At 35.7% G+C, this 16,543-nt stretch overlaps 1 protein-coding gene across 13 annotated transcripts in view; it reads left to right on the plus strand.

Moving 5' to 3' along the window:
* STX17 (syntaxin 17) overlaps positions 1-16,543 on the plus strand; it is a 67,629-nt gene that overhangs the window by 30,038 nt on the left and 21,048 nt on the right. For 8 of the 13 annotated variants that reach the window (XR_008959939.1, XR_007190971.2, XR_007190972.2 and 5 more), the window contains 4 exons: positions 4,531-4,756; positions 10,548-10,595; positions 12,666-12,781; positions 12,862-12,912. Coding sequence is in view for 7 of the 13 variants with exons in the window: in XM_044386786.3 (XP_044242721.2) it covers positions 4,531-4,756; positions 10,548-10,595; positions 12,666-12,781; positions 12,862-12,912 (441 nt within the window). In the remaining 6 variants the exon portion in view is untranslated. The remainder of the gene's footprint in view (positions 1-4,530; positions 4,757-10,547; positions 10,596-12,665; positions 12,782-12,861; positions 12,913-16,543) is intronic. The other 5 variants (XR_007190974.2, XR_008959940.1, XM_048223373.2 and 2 more) reach the window with 1 other exon arrangement.

Genomic DNA, 16,543 nt, shown 5'->3' on the forward strand with positions numbered 1-16,543 from the left:
TATTAGAAAATTTAAAACTATATATGCCTTGCATTTGTGGTTTGCATTATATTTCTGTTGGATAGTATAGCTATGTAGAAAAATTGTTGAGAACATATGCTCTGTAGCCTGGATTTAATTCCTGGCTGTACTTTTTACTAGAAGTGTAATCCTAGGCTTTTTAAAAAAAAAATGTCTTGCTTTAATTTTCTCTTCTGTAAAATATGAATAATAGTAATATTTGTTTCAAAGGTAAGTTGTGAAGGTAAAACAAGATGAAGAAGGTAAATACATAGTACAGTGGACCAATTTAGCCATTATTGGTGTTTTTGTTACTATAGTATCAGATTTTATAGTTCAGTGGGTATTTTCTTTCTTTCTCTTAACATTTTTCTGTCCACCCTGGACACTGTAATTTGCCTGGGGACATAAACATATGTACAAATTCTATAAAATAGGAAGAACATGTCATAGGCAAATGCTCATTAACTGCAGAAACTTTAATGCTTCTCCAAGATAATACTACCTAAAGTATTTTTGTGGACTATGTGACAACTATGTAACCAAGCTTTACAACTATAGTTCAGAAAGGAATTGTACAGCCAAGAGTTGGTGGTGTGTTAGAAATAATACTGTTCCAGCACTTGAAAACTGGACACTAGACTTAATTCTACCACTGTGTTCATCTGGAGTCCAGTTTCCCACTCGTAAAATTGTAAGGTTGGACTAGATGATAACATAGACCTGTGTGTTCTATGATTTTTCCATATTAATGCTTGCATATCACATATTTTTTAATTTACAGTATAGTTATCCTTAGGTTTTTTAGTTCACATAATAGTGACAGATGGTTAAAGGAAGTATAGAGTCATGGCAGGATAGAAGTACAACTTTTTTATTCACTCAGAACATCTTGCAAGATACATTCCAGAATTTTTCTTAATTTTACTAGAATAAAGTAAATAAATTTTACTTGATTATATTAAGGGAAAAAATATATATATATAGCTAAATTATAACCATAATTTTATATATATATACGTGTATATATATATATACACGTATATATATATATATATATATACACACACGTATATATATATATACATATATATACATATATATATGAAGATTTAATGGGAAGATTGTTGGACATTTAAGAATACCTGGGTTTTCATAAAAATCCTAGAAGAGGGCACAGGCAGTAATTTTTCTGACATTGGCCATAGCAGCATTTTTCTAGATATGTTTCCTGAGGTAAGGGAAATAAAAAAAAATAAACTATTGGGACTACATCAAAGTAAAAAGCTTCTGCACAGTAAAGGTAACAATCAACAGAACTAAAAGGCAACCTACTAAATGCAAGAAGATATTTGCAAATGACATATCCAATAAAGGGTTAGTATCCAAAATAATAAAGAACTGATACAACTCAACACCCCCAAAACAACTAATCCAATTAAAAAATAGGCAGAAGACATGAACAGACATTTCTTCAAAGAAGACATCCAGATGGCCAACAGACACATGAAAGGATACTCAACATCACTCATCATCAGGGAAATGCAAATCCAAACTACAATGAGATATCATCTCACACTTGTCAGAATGGCTAAAATCAAAACACAAGAAATAAGTGTTGGTGAGTTTATGGAGAAAAAGGAATCCTCATGCACTGTTGGTAGGAATGCAGATTGATGCAGGCACTGTGGAAAACAGTAAGGAAGTTCCTCAGAAAGTTAAAAATGGAACTACCCTACAATCCAGTAATTGCATTACTGATTATTTACCCCAAAAATACAAAAGCCCTAATTCAAAGATATACATGCACCCCTATGTTTATAGCAGTATTATTTACAATAGCCAAATTATGTAAGCAGGCCAGGTGCCTATGGATGGATGACTGGATAAAGAAGATGTCTGTCTGTCTGTCTCTCTCTCTCACACACACATACACACACAGGAATATTATTCAGCCATAAAAAAAAAGAATGAAGTCTTGCCATTTGCAACAACATGGATGGAGCTAGAAAGTATAATGCTAGGTGAAATAAGTCAGAGAAAGACAAATATCATATGATCTCACTCATATGTGGAATTTAAGAAACAAAACAAGCAAAGGAAAAAAGAGAAACCAAGAAACAGACTATTAACTCTAGAGAACAAACCAGTAATTACCAGAGAGGAGGGAGGTGGGAGAATGGGTGAAATTGGTGATGAGGATTAAGGAGTGCACTTGTTGTGATGAGCACTGGGTATTGTGTGGAATTGTTGAATCGCTGTATTGTACACCCAAAACTAATACTGTATGTTAACTATGCTGGAATTAAAATTAAAACTTAACAAAAAGATACCTGGGTTTTAATTGAGCTTTGCTGCTAGGTAAAATTAAGTAAATCCTAAACAAGTTTTCTTTGTTCTGATTTTTCTATAATGTAATAATGTGGAATGTAATAACATAGGGTATAATACCTCACCCAGAGTAGGTACTTTAGAAATAAAAGAAATTAATACATTCTGTCCTTTATACAGAATTTGCATTAGTACCTGTGAAAGTGCGATAGGGGAGAAGAATTTACAATACTATATGAGAAATATTAAAATATATTCTTTTTTTAAAGATTTTATTTATTTGAGAGACAGAGTGAGCAAGCAAGAGAGAATACAAGCTGGGGAAGGGAGGGAGGGAGAGGGAGTAGCAGACTCCCTGCTGAAGAGGGAGCCCAATGCAGGACTCCGTCCTGGGCTGAAGGCAGACGCTTAACCAGCTGAGCCACCCAGGCACCCCAGAATATATTCTAAATTATATGATAAATATTATAGAGCTCTATCATTTTACAGAAACATCATACTCAGATCATTCTTGCAAGTTAGTTCTATTTCATTATCAAAGAATAGTTGGTTGTTTTGTTCTTTGAAGTATAGACCATTGGAAAAGATGGAAAGCTCCCCAGTTCGTTCTATAAAGTTAGCACAACCTTAAACCTGTTAAAATGAGTTTAAATCTAGTAAAGATAATATAGGGGCACCTGGGTGGCTCAGTCGTTAAGCGTCTGCCTTTGGCTCAGGGCGTGATCCCGGAGTCCTGGGATCGAGCCCCGCATCAGGCTCCTCTGCTGGGAGCCTGCTTCTTCCTCTCCCACTCCCTCTGCTTGTGTTCCCTCTCTCGCTGGCTGTCTCTCTCTGTCAAATAAATAAATAAAATCTTTAAAAAAAATCTAGTAAAGATAATATAGACAAACACACCATTCATGTATGCACACGCAGGCACACACACATGTAGACAGACATGTGTTGAAAGTACAAATAAATTATTAGCTAATTGAATCCAAAAAATTATATATGTGACCAGGAGTAGTTTATCTCAGGAAAGTAAAGATAGCTCTACATTATGAAACCTGCCCATATCAGCATATTAGAGGAAAATTGATGATTATGTCTGTAGACGATTCTAAAAAGAGGGAGAAATCATTTGATACAAATCTGACAACTACACTCAGAAATGCAAATTAAAGCAACAATGAGATAACATGTAGTACTGGCAGTATGTGGGGGGAAATGGGCACTCATACTTCCTTGGTAGTATGAATTGTTATTTAGAAAAAACTGATAATAGCTATTGAAATGAGAATGCACATGATCCTTTGAGTACTCTCAATTTTGGGAATAATTTTTTTTTTTAAGATTTTTTTATTTGTTTATTTGACAGACAGCCAGTGAGAGAGGGAACACAAGCAGGGGGAGTGGGAGAGGAAGAAGCAGGCTCATAGCGGAGGAGCCTGATGTGGGACTCGATCCCATAACGCCGGGATCACGCCCTGAGCCGAAGGCAGACGCTTAACGACTGTGCCACCCAGGCGCCCCTGGGAATAATTTCTACAAAATATAGTGTAATAGTATATACTATAATATATACTATTATGGTAATTTAGGATATATTCAAGGACTTCTGTTTTGGAAACAACATGAATGACTGTTGATCACTCGCAGGGGTCATTGAATAAATGATTTTATATCTGTACCATGGAATATGGTATACCCACTAACCAAGAAGGCTATCCATAATGGTATTGTTATATTATTGGGGTGAGGAATAACAAATTATAGATTATTTTACACAATGTAGTTCATTTTTTTTGTAAAAAAGAAGGAAAGTCTTATATATGTTAATGTTTGCATGAGCAGTGGGAAATGTGTGGAAGGGACTGAGTTTAGAGAGGTGGTTGGATTGGTGAAGGGGGAAATCAGTAAGTTTTTCTTGATATGTTCTACAGTGTTTGATTTCTTATAAAGAGCTTTTATTACCTTTGTAATAATCACATTTAATGAAGGAAAAAATGCTGAATAAATTCAAAGTATGAGGATATGAGTTCTCAAGAAGCTCAACTTGGCCAGAGACATGAAAAATAGAAAAATGTTATATATACTTTCTGTTGTAGAGAATACTTGAAATCATTTCCATTCACGACCATTATCACAGATTACCTCTGAAAATAAAGGTATTTTATATTAAGAGATGGTGGCTTTAATGATTTTTTTTTTCTTTCATAGCAACTCCGTTCCAATATCCGGGAAATGGAGAAACTTTGTTTGAAAGTCCGAAAGGATGATCTAGTACTTCTGAAGAGAATGATAGATCCTGTTAAAGAAGAAGCATCAGCAGCAACAGCAGAATTTCTTCAACTCCATCTGGAATCTGTAGAAGAACTTAAGAAACAATTTAATGATGAAGAAACTTTATTACAGCCTTCTTTGACCAGATCCATGACTGTTGGTGGTAACGTACTAAGTCTTATTCTTGATCATAGTAATGCAGTTAAAGTTCAGCATCTTGTATAGCTATTACAGATACGTAAGTTTCCGTGGGTCACCTTCTGTTTCAGTATGTTGAATTCTTGGACCCTGAGTGTGCCTAGAAATGCATACCCTAGAAGTTTTGTAGGATAAAAATTTTGAAGCTATGCTGTATAGAGTGGAACTTCCAGGCTTCAAGTCCCTACTTATCTATGTATTGAAAAAGAAAGGTTATAATATTCCCTAAGGAGAATGTCATCCTTGATTGCAGAGTATGCCCCCTTTATGTCCAGGAGTACCCTCTTTCTTTGGCATTATGATTTTCTTTCATAGGGGACATCAGATCCACAAGCTCAGTTTTCTTTTCTTTTTTTTTTTTAAGATTTTATTTATTTATTTGACAGAGATAGAGACAGCCAGCGAGAGAGGGAACACAAGCAGGGGGAGTGGGAGAGGAAGAAGCAGGCTCATTAGCGGAGGAGCCTGATGTGGGGCTCGATCCCATAACGCCGGGATCACGCCCTGAGCCGAAGGCAGATGCTTAACCGCTGTGCCACCCAGGCGCCCCCACAAGCTCAGTTTTCTGAATTTAACTGACAACATTAAATATCTATATCTATATCTGTATATATCTATATATAGATATGTATCTGCATTGGGGGTCATGCTATTAGCTTTTATGAAGTGATACTCTTAAACAGTCCGGCAAAACTTGTCATTGTATTTTTAAGGATGTCATTGATAATTGTTAATTGCATTATGGTAATGCCTTTATAAGGAACCCTGAAAAAAAAATTCTTAGTTTAATACATAATAGTCCTTGAAAACAATTGGGTCTTTTTTTAATCCAATGGGTATTGGATGGCATAACTGGTACGTTTTCTCTACTTGAGTTATTTACTGGAATGCTAACATCTGATATTTTTAACTACCAGAAGCCAAAGTTTTTAACTGTCCTGGCTTTATTTTATAATTGCTCCCCTCATATTTCCTGTTTTGTTTCTCTTTTAATTTATGCTATCTTGTTATATTTTTACATATGTTTTGAGATGCTTTAAATCTTAACGGTAAAGGTGGGGTATAAATATAAATTAGAATCAGAGATGTTATACCAGCCCAGTTTTCATCTTTTCATTTATGTAGGAGGCTCCTATACCATTCCCTATCTCCAAAACCAGATTATTTTTAATATTATATTTTCAGCACTAATGAGCCAGTAATTTATAGGGAAGTCGAAATTAAACAATTAGAGGAAACATTTAGGCTATCATCCACAGTTTCTTGGTAATCTTGCTTTTATTGTATCCTTAGTACCTAGCACATGGTACATAGTGCTTGGCACATACTGGACCATATGTAAATGTTGCATAAATGTGAATGAATAAATATCTTTTTAGAGACAATTTTGTAATTTCAGATGTACTATACTCACTACACTCTGTGGATAACCAGTACCTAAAGTGTTGTTTTGGAGAGAAGGAGATGTTAGCACTCAGCCCCTTGGTTGAAGAGTATTTGGAAAGAATGCTTTCTGATAGTTCGTAGTTACCATTTACAATATTTTGTCCATATATAGTTATCACCACCATATTGATGAGCCTAAATGCTGCTCATATCATTTAGTGTGAACTGATAACTTTATGTGCATGTATAAAGAAACGGCTTCCATATGATTAAGCAGTTACCCTGCTTTAACACCTAGACATTGTAACAATGTCTAATCGCCTAGACATCTTAATTACCTAGACATTGTGACAGTTGTGATGGAGGTAACAGAATTGAAGATACGCTGGAATTTCTGGAGTCGCTGACATCAGTCTCTCTTGCTAATTAGTTTTGAATTGCCCATCACCAGCAATTCCCTAGCAAATAAAAATTTTGAGTTCTGAGAGTTTCTTATAATATACTATTCTAATACTTGCTTTAATTTGTATTTTATTATTGCATTATTTGAGTTTCTGCCAGTAGGACTGTTTGGGCTCAACAAACTTGGGTTTATATATCATCAGATTAACTGGGTGATTATTAGAAGAAGGCAGTTTAACAGTTTGCTGGCAATTAAATTTCTCTGTAGGAAGCTTACTGGTGTTAAGAGAGAGAGATATAGGGGCGCCTGGGTGGCACAGCGGTTAAGCGTCTGCCTTCGGCTCAGGGCGTGATCCCGGCGTTATGGGATCGAGCCCCACATCAGGCTCCTCTGCTGTGAGCCTGCTTCTTCCTCTCCCACTCCCCCTACTTGTGTTCCCTCTCTCGCTGGCTGTCTCTATCTCTGTCAAATAAATAAATAAAATCTTTAAAAAAAAAAAAAGAGAGAGAGAGAGAGAGATATGGGGCACCTGGGTGGCTCAGTCGTTAAGCGGCTCCCTTGGCTCAGGGCATGATCCCAGGGTCCTGGGATCGAGCCCTGCATCGGGCTCCCTGCTCTGCCGGGAAGCCTGCTTCTTCCTCTCCCACTCCCCCCGCTTGTGTTCCCTCTCTTGCTGGCTGTCTCTCTCTCTGTCAAAGAAAAAAAAATCTTAAAAAATATATATAATAAAATTTGAGGAAGCACGTGTAGAGAGAACATGAAAACGAATGAGGCAGAGCCAGTGGATGAAGGAGAAGAAATGATGAAATTCATTTTCCAACTCTTTTGATTCTCAAATTTCTCAATTGATGGAACATCAGATTAGCTGAAGACCTAATCACTTGCTACTGGGAGAAACTACAAGATTAAATCTCTGTAGCTAGTGCTGATTTGATTGAGGCAGTCATTTCTTATAAAATACCTAAGTTATACCTAAAACAATGTATAGAATTTCAAATTCCAAATGGTGTACCGGTGAAATCATGCTTTGACTTTGAATCCATTGCTAACATTAAGCAGTTAAAATGAACTGTCTCCCCAAGTACGTGACTGAGCGTTTCACCAAATATAAGAGTTTCTACTAGGCTGCCTTAAATCCAGAAATATCATTAACAAATAATTGAGAGGATGGGAAAGAAGAATAATGAAAACAAGGCAACTAATTTAAATAAGACCTTAATAGTGGAGTAGGAATTGAGTGTGCTCCATCTGTGTTCTCCTAGTTATGGACTCCTTTCTGTCATTCTACATGTTTTTATCCTGTGCTTTCTGGTTTTTCTTTGTTTTTGCTTTAGATACTCATTATAGTAGTGACAGCCTATACAGAAAAAATGTGTTTGATTTGCATAGAAGTTAAGTGCCTTAAAATACTTCTTCCTTTAAAAATTCAATCTGATTCTAAATAAATTGGTTGGAAATATCAGCAGAGATTCAGGAGCAATGTTGCCACATTTCCATGAGTGAGATCAAAATACAAAAATAGTTTTTCATTTACAGATAGAAATAACAAGTAGAATAGGATGTTTTATGTTCTCTGGAGAGTAAAAGAAGCTTATTAAGTTTAGGGGGAAGCTGTGATGATTTTGCTGCTTCTTTTGTCCAGATTCTGAGAGTTCCTAAAGCAAATCTTCTCTGCCAATCTTGCTTGATCTGAGAAACTCCCTTCTGTCTCACTTGTGTGTCTAGTTTCATTTTTAGCATATTGCTTCCCACCAAGAGAAGTGATGAACCTACAAATTTGATTTGTATTTAGAAAGGTGTATCAAGTCATATAGAGTGAATCAGTGAATCTTTGTCTTTCTTACTCCCCATCCAGCACATACAGTTCACCAGTGCAATAGGAACAGAATCTTATTACATTTTAAACAAATATTCACAAAAGAAAAGAATCCAATCTTAAAACTGCTGGGGACTTCAGAGCGTATATTGAATTTGATGAAATATCAGATTTTATCACAGGTATATATACAAGTAGTGAACAGTTTTGTGAAGCATGTGGATAGTTTTGTGTATCATTCAGAAGATATGTTTTCTGTTGGTTTTAATTTTCTTAAAAATCGTCCTTTGCAGCTAAGTTAAGCCATGACTTAGAAATCATTTTATTTTGATAGATAGGTTGATATAGGTGATCAGTAGATTAATTTCACTATTTTTAAGCTGTCAGAACATGAAAAATTCAGGAAATGCCTTTGAATTAATTTAGACTTATAATGAAACTTTTCCTAACATATTAAAGTTTAGTGGAAATTTCTTACATGTTGTGTTTTTATTCTTAGTAGAATCATTGCCTTTAATGAAATAGGGAGAGAAAGACAAAGAATGTTCGGATATATGGAGAGAAGGGAAAATTCTTATATCTGTGTAATTAACTTCAACTAAAAATATCTTCATTTTTATTTGAGTTTGTAGTCAATAATAAGATTTTAAAACTGGAGTTTGAAAAACAGTGGGAAGTGATACATGTATTCTTCATGCCCTTTACACTTGTAGTTGTTTGTATGTGGATGGAAATGTCTTAGATGATTTCATCATATAAAACAAAAGCAATTTGACTTCTGTGCACAGGGTGAGTTCTTCATCCTTCTTTCCTGCGGCTATAATCTGTCTCAGTGTTTTTCCTTGTCATGGCTGTAGCAATTTCCAAAAGTTCAAAGTCAATGGACGTTCACTGAGGTAGTGATTTCTAATATAAGCTGGAATAAATGAATTATGGACGTTGTAGAAATTAAAGGGTTTCTTTCTTAATTGTTAGTTATGCCTCAAATTGATTAGTGATGTTCAGAGTTGTAAGTTTACAGCAGGATTTTCCATGGAATAGAACAGATTTCTTTGTTCTAAGACCCCATTTGAACTAAGATGCATACGCAGTTTGGTTTCAAGTGAGACGTAAATGACTTAAACACTTCTTATTTTTTACCAGGGGAAATCTTTTATGTTTGCTTAAAATGCCAAACATTTCCCACCCCTTCATTTTTTAGATAAAGAATTATGTATGACAATCTCCCCTCTTTTTGTTATATACCCTGGCATACTTCATTTAAATCCTCTATTATAGTATAAAGGGTATGGCTTATAAAAATCCTTAGAGTGGATGTTGTAATTATAAAGTTCTGCTTTACATTTGGTCTGTTAATGATAACAAAGTTATCATTATTCATCATCCGATTAAAGAAGTTGGAGTTCTTATTACAATAGAAATATTAAGTGGAAGAGCAGTCTTAGAATAATTCATTTATCTTGATTGATGTGAAAATGAAAATGTCTTTATGTGATAAATAAGGACATAGGGTAAGTAACTCTTTTAAACATTTGTAAAAATCAGAGAGCTTTTAAAATATTGGATTCTTGCCATAATGTTGTAATGTAAAACTTTATCTGGTGTTTTTGCTCTTCCTTTAAGATAAGGAAATGTATTCAGATAAGTTAAAATTCAGAATTAAAAGAACACTGTCAATTCTGATAAGCCTACAAAATATTTTTTAGTCAACTGACTATGCCCTTCCTAAACAATTCAAACAGATTCTTTTCCTCGAGAGGTAAAAACATTCATAAATTTCAGAAGTAAAGTAGCAATGCAGTTTTATAAAATAGGCTAGGATGAAAAAGAAATTGAGAAGATGAACTTAGAGTTATGACTTTTAGGAGTAGATTAGGTGTCACAGGTCATTATGTCATGTCCTTGCATGTAACACTTCAGTAGCTCTCCACTGTCTGCCAGATAAAGTCCAAAGTCTTTAACTGGTCCACAGTAAGGCCCCTCCTAACCATCTATGTAATGTCTGTGTTTGTAACTCTGTCTTTTACTTCATCCTGTGGCAAGACCAACCTGCTGATTTTATGTTAAGCTTTATCTTTTCTTCTTTGAGGGCCTTTTTTATGCTGGTCTCTCTCTGTAGAATTTATATTCCTATTTTCTTTGTCTCATAAGATCACCTTTTCGAGGAAGCTGTCTTCATAAACTGCACACCACACCAAGGTGGGTCAAATGCCTTCCCAAGCTTGGAACACCCACAAAATATTGTTTGTATCTGTGTCTGTTTATCTAAATACCATTGCACTTTCTCACTATTTTAGGGTTGTCTCTATGTATGTCTGACTCTTCTAGAATATAAATTCCTTGAGAACATCTCCTTTGTATTACTCATTTTTTCATCCTTGGTACCCAACACAATACATAACGGGTATCAGATAATATTAAAGTGGTAGGTATTTTGAGCTTGAAGTAAGGGGAACAAAAGGAATTAGACCTTCAGATATCTTCTTTCCATTTCCACTGCCACTGTCCTAGAGCAGACCATCATCATTTTGCACTGGACATATTGCAAAGCCTCGCTTTTCACTCTTAATTTTATTTTATTTTTTTACCTCTCAACTTTATGCTTAATCTATTCTTCACACTACCGCTATGGTTCCCTTTCTAAATCTGAAATCTGATTATGGCACCCTCCAGCTTCCCAGTAGTTTCCAACTCCTTTTAATAGTTCCATATCGATCTTACGAGAAAAACAAAATTCTTTAGCATAGTTTACAATGCCATGAATAATGTCACCTTAGATTTCCGGGAAAGCTCAACCTTTGCTTTTCTCTTTCGTAGTCTGTATTTCAGTTGAACTCTTTTCAGTTCCCAAACCCATGCACATATTATTCTCCCTGACCTGAATACTCTCTGCTTTTCCTCCACCTTTGCCCCAGTTCACCTATGTAATTTCTGTTCATCCTCAGGCTTCTGCTTCAAAACCTCCAACTACTGTCCCCTCCATAGGTATAGGTTAAATACCTCTCTTCTGTACTCACATAGCGTTCCACATTTAGTCATATCATAGTTCTTATCAGGCTATACTACACTTCCCTGTTAATATAGTGTACTGTACATAATATGGTAAGTTCCATTAATAATAGCAGTGGTAGCAATGGCTATTTATTGTAGTAGTAACTATTAAGCCACTCATACTCAATATTTAAGCCAGGCACAGTGCAAAATAAATACGTATCACCCTATTTTATTCTTATTTTTTTTTAAGTTTTTAATTATTCAACTAAGTATTCTCTACACCCAGTGTGGGGCTTGAACTCACAACTCCAAGATCAAGGGTCACATGCTCCTCCAACTGAGCCAGCCAGGTGCCCTTTTCACTTATTTTAAAAATGAATAAAATGAGTCCAAGAGCTAGTAATTAGCCGAACCAGGATTCTAACCCAGGTCTTTCTGACTAGACCCATGCTCTTAACCACTGTACTGTGTTGACTCCCTGGAGCTGTTTTTGTGATTTACCATAGTGTCTGTAGTACCTGAGTACACTGATTGGCATTTCATAGGCATTCGATCAATATCAGTTTAATGAATGTATGGTTGATGAAACCAATACAAGGAAATTAAGACTTGAAGGTGGAGTTTGGAGTGTAAATTAATTCGTCATCATAGCAGTTTTACTGAGGAAGGCCTTAGTGGATTGATGACTTTTTAAAACTCAGAAAAGAAATGGAAGCAGTGGAGACATGGGCTAGAAAAATGACTCTTAGAAGAAGGATTACAATACGTGCGAACAGATCCACAGGGTAAGAGGTGTTCATTTGATGACAGATTTATTGTTACCCCAGATGACTGATTTTCATTGCAAAAAACACATCACTTTCCTACTCTTAACACCTTATGGATCTGACATTTATTACTAAAATCCCCAAAGAAAAGATTAATGATTTACACTGAAAGTATGAAACCTATTTCTAGTGGGTATCTCTACGTGGAATGTTGGCCAAATAGAATAGTTTTCCTTCTTCCACATTGAGCTCTCGTTATTCAGATTGGGTAGATGGCATTTGTAGCTATTTCTTTGAGATGACTTTGTAGAATTGAAGAAAAAAATATTTGTTAACCTGGGAACAATCTGCCTATAGATATATCTATTTTTATAGAATAATCAATTTACTTTGAGCCTGAATTCAGTTAGTTAGCATTTTACATGGGAATTGTGTTACAAAATTGATTTATGCTATCTGCTTCCTAACAAAGCACGTAAACCCTAAACATGAGGCTGTGTTCATCCAGGAACACTTCACACCGCTGAGGCTGAAGCTGACCCTCAGAGTATGACTCAGGTGTATGCGTTGCCTGAAATCCCTCGAGATCAAAATGCTGCAGAATCATGGGAAACCTTAGAAGCGGTATGTTAACGATTATTTTCATTTTGGCAGCTGTGAGGCATAAAAGTAAGTAACTTCCTTTTCTTTTCTCTCTTTTTAAGGACTTAATTGAACTTAGCCAACTGGTCACTGATTTCTCTCTCCTAGTGAATGTAAGTATTATAATTGTTTTTGTCTCAGAGATATTAGATTAATAGGATAAGGAGCTTTTATTAATTCCTACACTTTTTAATAAAATTTTAATAGAAGTTACAATTTTTAAGACTGGTATTGAGCCATGTATAGAAGTCTAATAGTCCTCAACCTCCAGATTAATTTAATAAACATTTATCAAGCATTTGTCATATAAAAGGTACTGTGTTAGAACCTTGGCACCAGGGGTCTGACAAAGTTAGCTATAGAAATAAATGAGGCCTATTCTCTGCGTTTAAGGATTTATAGTGGGTGGAGATAAGCTTGGACCCCAAAAACTGAAATTTCAAGCATGATTATTAGTGCAAGAGTGAGGTATGAAGGGAAGTATTATCAGCTCTAGCAGAAGCATTTATTCCAAGGGGAGGGGGCAGGGGTTGTGATGTGGAAGCATTAAGGATAGCTTCCTGAGATAGGAAGCATTTGCTTGAGCCTTGAAAATTGAATAAAATGTCCACAGGTGGGAGTGGGGAAGGGTGCATTTGAAAACAGCTGAACTAAGACATGGAGTAGAGAAGTGTATGGTCTTTCAAGAATGGCAAGTATTGCAGTATAACCAAAGCATGAGATACTATGGGCAAGCAAAGCAAGGAGTGTGAGGGCCTGATTGAGATGGCATTGAGGGCCATATCAAAGAATTTGAACTTTAATTGTAGCCAAAGAATTTGAACTTTAATTTGTAGGCATTAAGGAGCCAATATAGATTTTTTGAGCAGGTTAGAGTTGAGAAAGATTAGCAGTGTGAATAATGGCTCTGGGAAAGGAGAGGTAATAGGCAGGATGACTAGTTAGGAATCAATACCAAGAGTTTCACCAAGAGCAATGGCAATATAAGTATAAAGGCAATATAAAGTATAAAGGACAGCTGAGAGGTATTGCTGGGGTAGACTTAGTAGAAATTGGAGGAAGATGGAAGAGTCAAACATTAAGGCTTTATTCTGCATAATTGCATAACCGGTGATATTGGTAACATAGATGAGGGAACATAAAGTAGATTTGGTGGGAAAGACAGAATAGGTTTTTGTCATTATTTTTCTAAATTATCCTTATGTTTCCTTCCCAGGAAGTATAGGAAGGTTGGATGTGTGTGTGTGTCTGTATGCACAGACAAGATCAAACCTGCACTCGTGCTTCTGCCTTGGTTTAGTTCTTCGTTCTTGATCAAACCATGATCTGGGGGTTTTACATCTTTGAATTATGGTTTCCCTGACATCTGGCTTTCAAGTACAAGAAGTCCCTGGATTACACAATCTCAGAACTAGAATTGGACAGGACTTAGGCCAGCTAATCTAATTCTTCTGTTCTTGCACCAGCTTCTCGCGTAAATGGTTTTTCGCCTCTTTTTGAACAATTACAGTGCAGGGATACCTTACACTTCAGCCATTCCATTTGGAAACTCTACCTCTTAGAAGGTCTTCCTTATATAAACTCTGCCCTGTAATAACTTCCTTTTTGTCCTCTTGGAGCCATATACTGAGCAAGTTTTGTCATTTTTCCATATAAAATTTTTCACCTTTTTGAGACCAACGTTATCCTTCCTCACCCTATCCAACCTCATCATATTTTTTTCTTTCAAGAACTCTCAGTTCTCTAATGTGTTTCTTCTGGAATATGATTCTAGGCTTTTCAGTCCCTTCATCTGCTTGTTTTCTAGTTTTTGTATTTTTTCCTTGAAATCTAATACCTAAAATTGAACATCAGTAAATTGTTTAAAGCATCTTCTTTTTTCAGTGCTTCTAAATCAGAAGAAGCAAAATGCTTGAAGTTTCTGGATTAAGTATCTGTATAATCTATCCATATACTTGCATATAAAAGGGAATAATAACAACCCCCAAATATTTGTTGTTTCAGAATTGAGATTTATTCAATTATTCTAATTCTCTGATCTAATATAGTTTGTAAAATCTGTATATGGTATATACAAATATATACATTTGTCAAAAGTCATTGATACCTACACATTAAAATGTGTGAGTTATAATATATGTAAATTATACCTCAATAAAGTTGATTTAAGAAACTAAACATGTACAAAGTTCTTATTCCAGACAAATGCATTTCCCTTCCAGAGGGATAGGCACATGAAAGGAAAATTGAGGGCTTGTGGCCATTTAATAATTATATATCCAATTAGATTACGTAAGCAGCTCCTAACCCCTAATCTAAGGACGATTTGTGTAGGAAGACTTTGGCTATAGCCATAGTTCTATACAAATGTCCTATTTATAATGATCTGTGTGAGGACGTGGAACAGAATGTATTAGGCAAAAGCTCAAAGGAGAACCACTGATTACTATTCCCAGGGTGATTGAGTTCTCATGACCACATGGTCAAGACTCACAGAAGCTCCATTTAGGTACCAAATGACTTGGGAACATAAGCAAAGTAACCACATCCTCTCATTATCATCACATGGACATGATAGTATCTAGACAAATTAACCATGTATTTTTGGAGCTCTTTCTATGTGCATAGGACTGTGCTGAGTAAGCTCAGTGAAGAATAGAGAACAGTTAAAAAAAAAAAAAAACACAACCTATAGTGTAGTCTGGATAATTGCATAGCATTGTGAGTGTACTTAATGCCACTAAATTTCACACTAAAAATGGTTAAAATTGTAAATTTTATATTATGTATTTTTTACCAAAATGAAAAATGAACCTACAAAGCCATTGAGAGATCTAGGTGTGGTCCGGTTATAAATTAACATCTAAGCACAGTGCTTCAGTTTTCTTCAGCCTTTATTGCTCAAGTGCCCTCTTCTCTTCCTGTAACTAGGAACTAGCCCTATTTCTTGTCAAGGGAAATTTAAAGAACTCTGGGCCTGTCACTCAGCGGCATTGTCATCCTTGCTGCTGGTCCAATTTTATCTCTACCTTCTACCTAATTCCCTATGCATAAAAACTGGTTTGTGATGGATTAGATCAGTTCAATCGGATTTATTACCCACCTGACCTTAAGGATGTTGTTTGACAACAATGAGCTTTGTAAAACTGATGAGAGGACTAAATAATGTCTGTTACTTCCCATCCCCTTTCCTTCCACTGACCCCCAACAGCATTCCTGCCTTTGTCCCTCCCTTATGGAAGTCCTTCTTTGGCTCCTTGCTTAGAGTTCTACCACTGTTACTTTTAGACATTTTAGTACTATAGTCCCTACAGTCCCCTCTCCTATTGCTGAATCCCGTGATTTCAGCATCCTACTTACCTACACTGTTTATTGCCTACTCTAGGCCAATATAATCTTGGACTCTGTATATAGTAGTGTTTGTATGTTTCTGGGCTTTTCTATGTGTATTATTTTTGGCCTATGATTAAGAATTACAGATTACATACTTTTGGACTTCAGAACCAGGGTAGCTCAGTGTTTCCTGGCTTGGCCAAGATCTAAGACTAGAGCTAGCCTTGAAAAATGGCTGTAATTGAGAGTCAGGAATAAAGGAGAATAACCACAGTTTTGGAAATAGCTTCTTAAAGAAACCCAGAGCTTTTAGCACATTAATAAAACTATACAACTACTAGCAAGACTCTCAAAGGGAGAGTATTTTTATTGATGTAAATAGATTTGGGGATGGATTTGTTGAAAGTATTA

Source organism: Ursus arctos, unplaced genomic scaffold (genome assembly GCF_023065955.2).
Source record: "Ursus arctos isolate Adak ecotype North America unplaced genomic scaffold, UrsArc2.0 scaffold_18, whole genome shotgun sequence".
Classification (NCBI taxonomy): domain Eukaryota; kingdom Metazoa; phylum Chordata; class Mammalia; order Carnivora; family Ursidae; genus Ursus; species Ursus arctos.